Source organism: Ahaetulla prasina, chromosome 2 (genome assembly GCF_028640845.1).
Source record: "Ahaetulla prasina isolate Xishuangbanna chromosome 2, ASM2864084v1, whole genome shotgun sequence".
In the NCBI taxonomy this organism is placed as follows: domain Eukaryota; kingdom Metazoa; phylum Chordata; class Lepidosauria; order Squamata; family Colubridae; genus Ahaetulla; species Ahaetulla prasina.
In genome coordinates this window covers 270,432,489-270,448,061 of record NC_080540.1, presented here as the reverse complement: position 1 = coordinate 270,448,061, position 15,573 = coordinate 270,432,489, and the positions used below count along the sequence as shown (strand labels likewise).

The 15,573-nt window shown below is 34.9% G+C and overlaps 1 protein-coding gene across 2 annotated transcripts in view; it reads right to left on the bottom strand.

Moving 5' to 3' along the window:
- Positions 1-15,573, bottom strand: part of IQGAP2 (IQ motif containing GTPase activating protein 2) — a 141,466-nt gene that overhangs the window by 49,447 nt on the left and 76,446 nt on the right. Inside the window, exons 3-11 of one of the 2 annotated variants that reach the window (XM_058169267.1) lie at positions 15,115-15,271; positions 13,261-13,338; positions 11,666-11,742; positions 5,024-5,091; positions 4,528-4,641; positions 2,998-3,176; positions 1,675-1,762; positions 1,034-1,197; positions 543-630 (exon numbers count right to left, since the gene is read on the bottom strand). In XM_058169267.1, the coding sequence (XP_058025250.1) occupies positions 543-630; positions 1,034-1,197; positions 1,675-1,762; positions 2,998-3,176; positions 4,528-4,641; positions 5,024-5,091; positions 11,666-11,742; positions 13,261-13,338; positions 15,115-15,271 (1,013 nt within the window). The remainder of the gene's footprint in view (positions 1-542; positions 631-1,033; positions 1,198-1,674; positions 1,763-2,997; positions 3,177-4,527; positions 4,642-5,023; positions 5,092-11,665; positions 11,743-13,260; positions 13,339-15,114; positions 15,272-15,573) is intronic. The other variant, XM_058169268.1, reaches the window with a different exon arrangement.

Sequence of the window (15,573 nt, the reverse complement as noted above, 5' to 3'; positions counted from 1 at the left end):
AATAAATTGCTCTTGTTAAACCAAAGAAAGCATGAAATGAAAAGTGAGCTCAAATCAACATCTAGAAGAAAAGCTCTAATATCTCAAGAAGCAAAGAGCAACTGACAGAAAGGCAACTGCAAATTTAGAACCCTCTTAGACATAGTGTTCAAAGAAAAGAACTAACTTCAACAATAAATTACATATATTCACTTTTAAGTAATATATTATAGAAGCATGCCATACTTTCAAAATTCTATTCGTTGCAACACCAGCTTAATAATATAAAGTAACTGGGACAGAGTAAGTAAATTCTATCCATTATGCGGGAAAGTGTAATTAACCCAGTAATTGAACTGGATTAAAAACACAATAGTTGGTGGGGGGAGCAATAAGCTATCAAAATCAAAAAAGCAATGTGACAACAAAGCAAAAATGACAAAAAGAACCATGGAACTAGCTTAGATAAAATATAACTGGACTCATGTTTTATCATTAGAACTGCTGAATCTTAAAATTTACCATGAGGTGAAGTTATAAGTGAAAATTAACGAGTTACTCACTAAATTTGTGAGAGTGTGATTCCTCATTGGCAACACTAACTTCATTCTGTATCTCATTTTTGTCGAGGATAATTGGAACCCCTGCTATCTAACAGATTAGGGGGAAAACATTTCTTACTGTATTTTAATTAAAAGGCAAATAAGTAATCAATACCATAATATTCAAAACTACTAGGTGGATATCAGCTTTAGGGACATCAATAATAGGCTGTTATAAAAAATATGGTGTCCTTTCATAAAGCAAATAGTCAGAAATATTTCTTAGAACAGACAATTTCAACATTTTTCAAATTAGATTTTTTCCCCCTGTTTATACCCAACCTTAGAAAATATTATATTTCCAAGTTAAATTAAGAGTAAATTATGCAATATTATATATAAAGTATTTTGAAAGCCTCTCCTATTTGCAAGAAGGCCAAAGTATCAAGACTGAAATCACACTTTAAAGTTAAGCGATTTCGGTGTCACTCTAGCACGTTATAATCAGTTACCTGTGTTCTCTGCTCTTTAGTATCAAATAACCGTGCTAGGTACCAGGAGGAATTTTGCAGCAGAACTTCAAGCAGGCTCAGAGCTGGGTTGTTCAAGCCTGCCATTAGTGCCACTTCATCTTGCATGTCAATAGCCTCATTCACTTGGGCTAAAGCTATGTGAACTGAAAGGAAAACAATGCTTACAGAAAGCAAAATATTATAAATATTTTTTTTTCTCTTTTAGCTCTTTGATACATGCAGTTGTTTAAGAGAACTTGCATCAAATCCTTCTGGACAAGCATGCAAGGACACTTAGAATACACTTCTTAAATCCAACACTAAAATGCAACATGTAAGAGGGGTCAAAATTTACAGAACTTTGCAGCTGGCAGAAGAGGAGAGAATTAGAGGTAAAGCAACTAGAATCATGTTTCTATTGTTATTGAGAATGCAAAAGGGCAAAGAAGAATGTCCTTATCCAGGATTAGTAGTAGTATAACAGCAAAGTATCTCTGAAAGAATGACACATTACTGTTGAAATAATAATCTATGCCAATTTCAATGAACTGTGAGAAAATAACACACATTGGTACTTTCCACTAATATTAAGAGTGGGTATGTCAGGAATCAATGTTTTCATAAGAGGGAAGAATACTCACGGTTGACCTTATTGATGTTTCCCTGGATTTCAGCTTGTGTAAGCAATTCTTCATATACATCTCTTTCCTCTTCCAAAATCGAGTCACTCTAGAAGCAACAATTTCCATTATAGAAAGAAGGGTAGAGCTACTCCTGATTTTAAAAAGGAGGTTGCACACACATACGGGAGGAAAACCCACATACAAAAGCATGTAACACATAAAAGGTATCTTTCGACTGAATTTAGAAAGAAATAATTACTTCGCAAACACAAGTCATAATATTCCTGAGTCTTTTCACTATATCAACAGTCACTTTATAAACAGAAAGTGAACATGTATCTATAATTCAAAAAAATACCGTAAATCTAAGGTAACTATCTTTCCTGCATGAATAATTATTTTCTTTGCTACCCTTCCCCATGTAGAATAATGTAATTCTTTACAGAGTGATTAGTGATAAGTTCCAAAAATATTATATAATATAAATATATTCAGGTCTTTAAACTACTATTATCTTTATGATAGCATTCTACTATTTTAAATTTTCTATAATGAACCAAACTGAAATATAAATTGAACTGTCTATATTGTATTTCTTAATCCAGATTACACTTTTGGCATAGTAGAAATGGTAAGTGGGCCTCCCTTTTTTAATATTCTGTGAAGATTCCAAGTCTGCAAAAATAAAGTTTGCTATTTAATCTCATCTTAATAGGTATCCAGAATAAGAAATAGAAATAGACTTTCTGTATTGCACTTTTATTTAGATTGCTATAGTAATAAAATCTTAAAAGATTTTGATTCCCCTCCTCCCTCTTTTATAGTCATGTAAATAAGAAAGACATAAAACATCTAAGAAATATTTGTAACCCCTCCCACCTGTTTGCATTCAAGCTATGTGTTCCTAGTGAGGAAAAAAGGAACCAACCCAAATTAACTGACACTTTTCTCCTTCCAATCATTTTTTGAGGCCAGGCCATTATTTCTTCCCATCTCACCTCACCCCACCCCAGGAATGTACCTGTCAGCAGGTCTGCTTCCTGATTTTGGAAATGCCGATTTAAATTAATTTATATTTTTCATTTTAATTGGCCTTTTATGTATTTTTGTAGAGGCATTTTTCCTTATTTATTGATATATTAATATGTGATGATTGATCTTTTGGGTGATTAAACAAACTTGTTTTATATGCAAAAAATTATTTACTAGCATTGATAAATTTGACATTTTAAGTTTTAGAAGCTTGCATATTTAAGACAGCCATAAATAAATTAAAATTGGTGTTTTGTGATAACTCATTTTCACATCATACAATTAATAATAAATAATTTATTTCTTCACCTTAAGTCTTGCATTCTCTTCTTTTTTCTTTTTTGCTCCAGAAAGTTCCTTCTGATATTCATGGGCAAAATTATCATCCACATTTACTAACATGGCATTAGGATTTTGCAATGTTTTGATGGTCTGATCTGCAATTCCTTTCTCAATAGCTTCATTAATTGCAATAACTGCAGCATGCACTAAAAAAGAATAAACCAGAATAAAATTCAATATTTAAAGATAAAAGCCTCAGTGAATTAAAATTTCCAAAATCTTTGTTATTAGCTATCATACTTTTACAATTTGGTTTCTGCACAATTTGTATTTAACCAGTATGGTTTCATACAAAACAGAAAGCAAGCAAAAAAAGAGTATACAAAGACATGCTCACAAAAATCAACATCAGAACAGGATAGCCTAAATCAGAATTCCCCAACCTTTCCGGCTTTGCGGACCAGCGGGGGGAGGGGGGGGAGGTTTTATGTGAGCGGCTGGCAAGTGCATGTGCGACTCCATTTGTGGGAGTGGTAAACATGTGTGCCCAATTCTTGCGTGAATGAAGCATGCGCACAAGTGGTTGTCCACTGCTCATGCAAGTGGGGATGTGCGTGCATGCACGTTCTCCCGCTGCTTCTGCAGCCCAGTTCCAAATTGCTCACATCCCAGAAGTGGCTCATAGCCTGGAGGTTGACAACCCCTGACCTAAATAAAAATGCTTCATCAGAATATCCAAGGTGTGGATATTTGAATGAAACACTTGCTCCTTCCTGTTTTCAGGCTAAGCCAACGAAAAGACTATCCCAAGAGATCATTAGAAAACAATTAGACAAAGAGGTTATTATTTTTTCCCTTGGTAGTTACATTTTTAAGCTTAACTCTTTTGAATGCTATGTTATGGTTTTAGATACCTTTCTAATTTTTGATGTGATGCTTCTAACTCACAATATGGATAGCAAACAAATACAGTTAGTCCTTGACTCACAACAGTTCATTTAGTGATCGTTCAAAGTTACAATGGCACTAAAAAATGTGACGTATGATTATTTTTCACTTATGACCGCTGTAGCATCCCCATGGTAATGTGATTTACATTTAGATGATTGATAACTGACTCACATTTATGACAGTTGCAATGTCTTGGAGTCATCCCCTTTTGTGACCTTCTGACAAGCAAAGTCAATGAGGAAACCAGATTCACTTAACCGTGTTGGCAATATAAAAACTGCAGTGATTTACTTAACAAATGTGGCAAGAAAAGTCATAAAATAGGGCAAAACTAATTTAACAAATTTCTCACATAACAACATAAATTTTGGGCTCAATTGTGGTCGTAAATTGAGGAGTACCTGTATTTTAAAATATGTAAATTTTTAAAATGTTCAAAACACACCAAAATACGTAGTTGCAAAAACAAGTACTTCATGCCCTTGTTCTAGTTACTATAGGTACTCAATAAATTTGATTGTCTTTTCACATTTAAAGTTAAAGCAGCTTTCAGGAACATTAGGAAACTGGCTAGAATAGCATTTCCCAAAATTTTGGGGCACTTACATGCAGCTTCATCCACTGAAAGCTCATTGGCCAAGATGCCTCCAATTTTACTAAATGATGGCATCTGTATACCATATTTTTCCAGTTCTTTCCGCATGTTACTTATTTCTTCCTCTAATTATTGGTGACAAGAAGAAGAAGAAAAAAGAAAGGAAGGGAAAAAAAGATTATAATACAAGAAAAAAAAACAGTCCAGGTTACTAAGTGACAAAATCAATAATAATGTAACACAAACGGGACAAATGTTATTCCTCTAATTCTTATCTCCTTTTTCTATATGAGAAATACTGTGGCACACATAGCCATAGTGTTCGTTACCGAGCAGCTCTTTGTAAAATACAGCACATTTTTTACATAGCTACTGTACACCCACTTCAGCACAAAAACACAAAGAATGAATGCAAGTGAATGGAACTGTTAACCAATTAAGGAATTAGTAGAAGTTTCAAAAAATAAAGTTTTCTCAATACAAAAAAGTTACGAAGATTAAAAGTACCTGTAAAGTCTACTTTTCCAAGCAAATCCTGGATTTGTGGAGCTATTCCTAGTTTAAACAAATATAAACTGAGGGAGAGAAAGAAAAAGTAAATGAATTGCATAAATACAATAGGAGTGATTAATTAAAGTTGAGTATTGCCTATTAGTGTTTATTCTACAATGCACGCGTTGACCTTTATTTAATCCTGCAAGTATTGCTAGAAATGGTTCCTTTCTTAAAATAATTACAACTATATTCCTTCCAAAACACTTTTAAATTGGATTTGCAAGACTTCTGTATCTCCTTTCTTTAAGACAGTTCAAAATAATATATATAAAATATTGCCTCAACAGTGAAAGTAGTGAAAGTAATATTTTTCTCACATACATAAACCTTTGACTATCTATGTTCTTCAATGCTCTGGAGAATCTGCAACAAACTTAAAACTATTGAAATTACTCCAAGAAATCCTATTTCATTTCAGGGTACTTGAAAATCTACATAATTACTATTCCAAAATGTTTATAGTGGAACCATCTGGACAACAGCTGAACAAATTCACATCTTTATTCATGTCTTCCTGCCATGTGAAGTTAACAACTGTTAAGGATTTGGGAAATTTATTAAGATTACATAAGGACTATCAAAATTGCTATAACAGAGCAGGTCAAAGCGGTACAAAAGTGGCCAAGGCATATTTTAGATATAAAAGGATTTTTTTTAAAAAAAATTTTTGGAGAAGCTTATCATTTTAAAAGTTGAACCTGAATGAAAACAGGGAGATGGCAAACATGAAGTTATATACTAATTGTAAGTAAATGAAATTGAGCATTTGCCAAGCTGTTAGAACACAGGGAACAAACATGAAGAGAAAACAGCTGTTTCTGAAAGCAGGAAATATTAGAAAATTAGTTTTCCAGTAATTTAGAATTTTCTAGGAAGGAATTCAAAGAATAAATATTTAATAGATAAGCTAAAAATGAACCTAAATTTGTCATGTAATTATCCAAATTATTTTCTACTTGTGATCTCAATTTTTAAAAGCAGCTTTGTATTACATTTAGAACCAATGGTTATTAATAAAATACCAGTGAATAATTCCATATCTTTCTAGTGTACGGAAATTATTTAATTGGCACAATTGAGTTCCTTAATTACATTCAATTTTGAAATTTTAACAACTGCTATGATTATGGGGATAGCATAATATTTAATAGCTAGAAAGAAAAGGAAAATTGAGGAGAAAGTATTGTGACCACTAGAGGGCAATGGAATTTTATTTTTATAATAAGAAACATTCATCTTAGCACACTTTTAGAAATATTTATTTTATTAATAAAATAAAAGTGTATTTATGTAATATATTCCTTTCTCATTTTCATTGGTAATTAATTAATTGCTATTTTCGGCATTTGTAATGGTGTTGGGAATGTTAACAGTCACACACTGTTCGTATGAACTGTCTTTTAAAACAAGTATTGTGAAGCCTTAGAAAGAATTCATATTAAACAAAGCTGCAAGTCAATAACATGGCACAAATATATATTAGAAAGTATTCAGGTTTTGAAGTTGTTTTTAACCATAAAATATATGCAGATTATTCAAAAAGAAAGAACATTACTTATGCTTGGGTTTTATAATATTGTTATTATTAGACATTGTGATGATGTAACTTGTTGCATCTGATGTTCAAATCTCAATATAAAGTTATTCCTCAAAAGAGTACGATTATTCCACATTCACATATGCTTTACATATGCTCTAGTAGGCAAGGGAAACAGATTTGGAAGATGCAGTGCTTCTATTCACACAGTGCAGTGCTTCTATTCACACACACACACACACACACACACACACACACACACACACACACACACAATGACAGTACAGCAGGGAGGAGGTGAGGATATCTCTCACCAATGCATGTACCAGTCCTCCCTGAGGATTCCTGAGTTTTCTACCCTCACATTCTTGTCCACCTGAGTTCTGAAGTGTGTAGGTGTATCTATTTCCCTCAGGAGAAGGAGTTCTACATGAGCACTGTGACAGTTTTTTGGATGGTGCACAATAGGAAATCCCCTTACTCAGGAATAAGCTTTTCAATTAAAGATTCCAGATTCCCCTGTTTAACTAGTGTCACCAGGTCCAGGAATAAAAAACACTGAAGTAATCAAGCAAATCCTAAAGTGTTGAATCTTTTATTTTATTATTATTATTATTATTTATTAAATTTTTATACCGCCCTTCTCCCAAAGGACTCAGGCCAAAATACAGCCAAAATAAAACACAATATATTTACAATTAAAACCAAAATTTAAAATAAAGCATATTACAAAAGGCCGATATTTAAAATTTAAATTTAAAATTTAAAAATTTAAAACCCCACAACAATAAAAAACCATTATGCCAGTCCAGCTTGAATAAATGTGTTTTTAGCTCATGGCGAAAGGTCTGAAGATCAGGCACTTGGCGTAGGCCAGGGGGAAGTTCATTCCAGAACGTCGATGCTCCAACAGAGAAGGCCCTACTCCTGGGGGCCGCCAGCCGACACTGTTTGGCAGACGGCACCCTGAGGAGACCTTCTCTGTGAGAGCGTACGGGTCGGTGGGAGGCAAAGGGTAACAGCAGGCGGTCCCATAAGTACCCGGGTCCTAAGCCATGGAGCGCTTTAAAGGTGGTAACCAAAATCTTGAAGCGCACCGAAAGACCACAGGAAGCCAGTGCAGACTACGCAGCAGTGATGTTACATGGGAGCCACGATGGCTCCCGTTACTACTCGCGCAGCCGCATTCTGGACTAACTGTAGCCTCCGGGTGCACCTCAAGGGCAGCCCCATGTAGAGAGCATTGCAATAATCCAACCGAGACGTGACTAGAGCGTGAGTGACTGTGCATAAGGCATCCCGGTCAAGGAAGGGACGCAACTGGCGAACCAAGCGAACTTGGTAAAAGGCCCTCCTGGAGACAGCCGCCAGATGTTCATCAAAGGACAGCCGTCCATCCAGGAGGACGCCCAAGTTGCGAACCACCTCCTTTGGGGCCACTAACTCGCCCCCAACAGTCAGCTGCGGGTGCAGCTGACTGTACCGGGGTGCCGGCATCCACAGCCACTCCGTCTTGGAGGGATTGAGCTTGAGTCTGTTTCTCCCCATCCAGACCCGTACGGCTTCCAGGCACCGGGACAGCACTTCGATAGCTTCATTGGGGTGGTCCGGGGTGGAAAAGTACAGCTGAGTGTCATCAGCGTACAGATGATAACTCACCCCGAAACCACTGATGACCTCACCCAGCGGCTTCATATAGATGTTGAACAGGGTAGGCGAGAGAATCGACCCCTGAGGCACCCCACAAGTGAGGCGCCTTGCGGACGACCTCTGCCCCCCTGTCAACACCGTCTGCGACCGATCAGAGAGATAGGAGGAGAACCACCGATAAACAGTGCCTCCCACTCCCAATCCCTCCAACCGGCGCAGCAGGATACCATGGTCGATGGTATCAAAAGCTGCTGAGAGATCTAATAGGACCAAGGCAGAGGAGCAACCCCTATCCCTGGCCCTCCAGAGGTCATCCACCAAAGCCGTCTCCGTGCTATAACCGGGTCGGAAGCCGGACTGGAACGGGTCTAGATAGACAGCTTCATCCAGGTGCCGGGGAAGCTGCCATGCAACCATACTCTCTACAACCTTCGCCACAAAGCGAAGGTTGGAGACTGGCCGGTAATTCCCCAAAATAGCTGGGTCCAGGGAAGGCTTCTTAAGCAGGGGTCTCACCACCGTCTCTTTCAAGGCGGCGGGGAAAACCCCTTCCAACAGAGAAGCGTTTATAATCCCCTGGAGCCAGCCTCGTGTCACTGAGCAGCCAGCATTAACCAGGAAGGGCACGGATCCAGTAAACATGTAGTTACATGTAACCTCCCCAGCAACCTGTCCACGTCCTCGGGAGCCACAGAATCAAACTCATCCCAAATAACCTCAACAAGACGTGTCTCCGTCATCTCGGTTGGATCATCGCAATCTTGGTCCAAACTATCCCGAAGCTGAACGATTTTATCGTATAGATAACTGTTAAACTCCTCAGCTCGTCCCTGTAAAGGGTCATCCCGTCCCTCCTGATGAAGGAGGGAACGGGTCACCTGAAACAAGGCGGCCGGGCGGTTATCTGCCGATGCAATGAGGGTGGAAACGTAAGAACGTTTCGCCTCCCTCATTGCCACTAGGTAGGTCTTAGTAAAATCTTCAGCTCAAGATACAGTATTGGCTTTGTGTTAGCAGTGGAACCACCACATATAGTTTTGTTGCTGTGTACTTTCTACAGCTAAACAATTCTGCAGCGGAACGGAGACAAAAGCACTTTTCTGTGGAATTTCTATTGTCGGTGGCCATCTCCCAAAATCAAAATAACAAATGATAATTGGAATTGTTTAAAATTCCAAACAGTTTTTATACCAGCTAAAACACAATTTTCAAAGAAAGTAATTTTCACATTCAAGTTAACAATACATATGAATGCATAAGACAATAACAAATCACCAAAATATAGTACCCGATACTAGCTTCGTTTAAAATTAAATGATTGCATTTCCTAATAGAAGAGTTTAGAATGCAGCAAGACATTAAATTATTCCATCATTCATCTGATGGTTCAGACTGATGTATTCTAAATAATATCCAATTAATAGGATATTGTCTTGGAGGAAAGGATAGAGTTAAAACACATGGAAAAATAGTTTTCCTTGAAATTATGTATAGCTAAATGTGATGTAATGGAATGTGGGACAGACCTTGAGAAACAGACAAAGTAACATTGCCGAAGGAATGGTCAGGTAACAGGGGACACAGCATCAGCTCTCTTAGAGACAAATAAGATCAGAAGGGAACTTCCCTAGGTTCTCAGGGCTGTAAAGGAGACTATCTGATCTACCTGGAAAAGATGACATATGAAGAGCTCCATATCTATGTTTTTATAAGTCTGGAAATCACTTAAGGCATCTTTAGTATATCTTTCAGATATAAATATCTGAAAGCCTCCCATTATTCAACATTCTATAGAATTTGTGACCATGGATTATGATATCACTAGAGTGGAATTTAGCATCATTTTGTTATGAACGAATCGTTTAATGCTAAAAATGCTCAATATTTAGAGTCTAACATGTTTACTTTGTAAAAAAAAGTATCAAATTTACAAACATATTTAAACAAGCTCACCAACCAGGTTTGCATAGTTATATTAATGACATGATTTAGCAAGAAAACAAACATACCAATTTAAAGATCCAAAACATCCAAACTTGAATGAGTGTCATGTTTCAGCCACTAAAAACCAATGAAATTTGGCCCAATAAGAGACATGACGTGCCCACACAGTTTGTCTCACATCAATCTATGCTCAGTAATTTTCCTACTCCTAGAATTATTCATAAAGGTGGTGCTCAGTCATCTGTCCAAAATTTTCTCTAGCCTATTTAAAGATGGTAAAAATGATGATTTGACCCAAGAATCTTCTTTAAAATGCCAGAAAGAGATTGACTACACAAAATAATATCTGTCTAGGTAAGAACTTACTTAAGATTTATTGCTCTTCCATGCTCAGATGGAAGCTTGCATAGGATGGAGATGTCGAAACCAAAACACTACATGCTGTCAGAGGAGAAATGCACTTTGTTTTCAAACGGGCATTATTTTACATCTATGAAAATCAATAATATACAATCTGCCACTCTCAGCTACAGCTTACTGAACACTTACTGACCAAAGTTTTGATGTCACTAAAAAGTTAAGGCCTCTGTAGTGTTTCCACAATCACATGATTGCGATTTGGATGCTTGGCAACTGGTACACATTTATGCCAATTGCAAAGTCCTCATGTGAGCACCATTTGCAATCTTTGCAGATAGCTTGACAAACCAAGTTAGTGGGGAAGTGAGCAGAAAGTCACAAGTAGTGTTCACGTGATGTCATGCTTAACAAACAATGGTGATTTGCTTAATGATCATAGCTGGAACTGACAAACTGACATTGTAAGTCAGGCACAGTCACGTAATGTTTTACTTTACGATCATGTTGCTTACAGATTTGAGTTGCTGGTCTCAACTGCAGTCAGTGAGCACTAGCTGTAGTTTCCCGAACATGTTTAAATGAATACTTGTCCCATACAAATTAGAGTATGAATGTAGAGTATGTATTTTTGTGCATACTACTTATACAATATTTTCTGAATTATAGTAAATTCTATAGAAGCAATAGGATTCTGTTTATAACATCCAAATTTTTAAGAAAATTCCCTGAGCATGCTGCTAAGCCTTATTATGTACACAATAGCATAACCTTGAAATAGGACATTAGTGAATAAGTAATCAAAGATCACAACAACCAGTTTTACAAGTTTCCATAATTAAAACACAGTTTAACTATATACAGTAGAGAGAGGGGGAAGCTGGATTCTTTTCATTCTCAAACTAATCCCATTTTTGTTTTTTGAAATTAATATTATGAAGCAACACTACAAAATTGAATATGAACAGAACTTTATCTTAACAGTTTAACTAAGTTAAACTGACTAATCTGGTTCATAACTATGAAGTAACTAGTTTTGCTGCAAACTTTTTTTAAACGGAGGAAATGAAAAAAAATCATAAAAATTTAGCACAGGTCTGTTTTACCTTAATGCATGAATGCAATAGATCATACGAGGTATGTTTTTCCTATCATAAACATCTGTGGTCTCTGGGTAGAAAATCTAAAGATGAAAAAGGCAAATTATCAAGCATCACTTCTCTTAACAAATATTTAGTATTACTCAGATTTTATCTACTAATGGGTTGAAGCAGAGGATCAATGGTACATTTTGATATAGGAAACAAATTCTTGCTCACTGGACAATTGGTGTCAAATGTATAATTTAACACTTTTTCAAATACACTACTACTCCGAAATAAAATGAAGGATTAATCGCCAGATAAAGCACTAGTCTGAATTTTCTAAGGCCAGGTTATTATATTTGTACTTTATGTTGTGTGTGATTATTCATATAATCTATTACATTATAAGGTATTAGATATATTTCTCCTTCATAATGTAAAATATCTGTTCTATAGATAGCCATCTTAAATGAAGTAATGATAAATCTGAAAAACATATCACTATTAATTTCATTACATTGCACTCAAAGAAATATCACAAAATTCCACAGATAAATATGACAGTAATAGGTTCTGGGCCTAGATGAATAATTTCCGCCTACTTTTTCAAATCAAAATGCTATCCTCAACTCTTTCAAAAAAATCCTGAAAGATATGGAATGTTAGCAAGTCACCATACAATGATATTGGCTTTAGTTCTCACATTAAAGTACAGAGAATATTATTTTCTTCTCTTTAGCAAGATATGTACATTGGGCCAATGGCTTAGTATTATATATAAATTTAACCTCTGTCATATATTCAATAAAATGTGACTAAATATAATATATTTTATGTATTTTAATGTCATTTCACTGTGTTTGAATAGTTCTGAAATAAAAATTGTTTCTTAGAATTTGCCTTGGAGGAATGCATGAATACAAGATTATAGTTATTACGTGGCTCAAAATATCATTTTCTCTTTGTTCTAATATTTCAGAATGTAAAATTGGCATCTATATTAAACATGTCCTAGCCAAATTTAAATGGCTAGCTTTTGTACCTCATTTAAAAATGGATTACAAGCAATTGTACCAACAGTTAATGAGGGAATTAATCTTGGGAGTCAGACATGGCTAAGAGTTAAGTCTAACTATAATTCTAAGTAGAATTTTAAGTCATGTAAGATAAATAGGAATCGGTTGGTGTATATTATATTTTTTCAAAAAATGACAAATCTATAGTTCAACATTTGCTTTTGCAATTAGGCCTAAGAGACAAACATTTCTAGGTTTGTTTTTTTTCAGGTTATAACAGTACCTGGCAAAATAGGCAATGATTTGTTAGCACAACCATTTTAACTTTTTCACTGAGTCCTTCCTTCATGTTGGTTATTCAGTTATTCCTTAGGGGAAAACTATAATTAACTGGAATGGGAATGTTTCATGTGCAAAATGAGTTCAATCCTTAACACAGACAGCTTCACAAGACTTCTAGCTATTACTATTAATCTACATTAGAAATGAATCAATAGTCGTATTTAAAACAAAGCAAATTTGTATCCTATTTTAAATATACTTCCTTATTTTAACAAGTACTTTACCAGGCTAAACAGTATTTAGTTTTCAAATGCTTACCTTTGGTAGGCCAATAGATTCCATTGCTCGTAACCACTGTACTGTATTATCAGTATGTCGGAAATGTAGACCTGAATGCTAATGCAAGAAAGGAAAAAAGAGACAGAAACAAAAAGGTTTACTTATTTTCAATGAGCACACAAAATTTTTTAAATGCCTATGTCTTGTACCTGAAATTTAAATTGCATTTAAATAAGATTTTTTTTAAAAAGAAGCTTAAAAATAAAACTATTTACTAGACATGCTTTCTTGTCAACAAATAACTCTGAGCTATATTTTCCGGGTAGTTCTGGTTTAGCAATCACAATTGGGACTGTCTATTTGTTTATTACACAAAGAGGTCTCTAAATGAAACCACTGACTACACTTATGATCTTACTTCAGCTTTCATTTGCTTTACAGACCAGTAAAGGGTGTAAAAGCAAGGAATGGTCATACAGTAACATTTTTAATCACTATTGTAATTGAATGGTTACTAAACAAGGCAATCATTAAATTAGGACTTTCTATATACTATATAAATACAACACACACACACATACACACATACACACTCTCTTTAGATGCCATGGGTATTTTTTGTTTGTTTATCGCATTCTATGAAAGTCAAGGAAACTTCAAAGATTCATTGAAGGTTTTCCTTAACCAAAATAAAACCAATATTTTAGAGTGGTTAGCAAATTAAAAGGTTAAGATTTTTCTATTCCCCTGATCTTTCAATGTTCAATACTCAAATAAGATACAAATAAAAATTATATATGCATTATTTCTAAAAATAATAAAGATATATAGTAATTAACTCATTTATGCAGAAATTCTAATCTGATTCAACTTTAGTTTAACTGTATTTTTTAAAAAAGCAAAATCTGAATTACGTAGATCAGTACCAGTTCTAGAGAGGAATTCTTAAAAAAATTATCCAAGGCTTTATAATTTAATGTTTTTAAACATAAAAATTATGCAGATAATCCAGAGACACAGATTAAACCATGCACTCAACCAAGCTACCACAAATTGATTAGCAAACAATCTTAGATTTTTTATTTAAAATTAAAATTATTTTTCTTTTAAATTAAAAACTTTTTCCTTAAAAAATTATTGCAATCATTAGATGATAAAGATAACAAAAAATGAAAAAAAAAAGAGCTTCCATCATTTCCAACCAGTAAAAATAAATCTCGGAACAGTTTGGGAGCAGAATAGTATACTAGAAAAAATAAAAATACTGAATCAGTTCCACAAACCTATTAAGTATGCTGTCTTAAGAATTTAAGAGGAACAAGTAGCAAAAATATCAATGTTAGCAGGGTTTTAAATCTGACAATTGTTTTTGGTGCCAAATCTAATCCTGGGACATAAAAAGAATTTATTATAATCTTAATTATGGTGCATGCTGTTACAGTAAAAATATCAAACATTAGTTACTAGAGATTTTTCTATTTAGTATTCAAATCTTATACAGGTAGTCCTCAATTTAGAATCATATGTTTAGCGACAGTTTGAAGTTACAACAGCACTGAAAATAGTGACTTAGAACCAATCGTTGAACTTAAAACTGTCATGTCATATGATCAAAATTTGGGCACTTGGCAACTGGCATGTATTTATGACAGTTGCAGCATTTCAGGATCATGTGATCTCCATTTGTATCAGCCCAGCTGGCTTCCAATAAGCAAAATCTATGGGGGAAAACAGATTTGCTTAATGACTATATGATTCACTTACCAATTGCAATGACTCACTTAACAAATCTGGCAAAAAAAGATCACAAAATGAGGCATGACTCATTTAACAAACGAAATTCTGGTCCCAACTGTGGTCATAAATCGAGGACTACCTGTATGTAAATTTTACCTTGTAACGTGTTTGTTCCACATCATAGATCTTCCTATCAGAGACGAGCTTTGGTGCAAAAAACTTAGCTAATTTGGCAAGGTAAACACCATTCCTTAAACCTTCTTCCAGTTCAGTGGTAGGTGGTAAATCTTCAGCTAGGCAGACTTCCATCCACCTGTGAAAACAAATATTCCCACATAACAGTTGAAGCTTTATTATAACATAATGATTCAGGTTCTTTTTGTAATTTAACAAACTAGCCATGATTCAGAAAAGTGCCTTTTAGCCTGTGACCTACTTCAAAATCATGGATACAGTGTTCAAGCTTTCTCCAAACAATTTTTAATAAACCACAAGAGGACATTTACTGAACACATTGAGGATATTTATATTGATGGTATTTCATTTAACTGAACTAATCTAACTAAATTTAAGCTTGAGTTTTATCTTAGCTCTGACCATTTCTTTGATTTGACA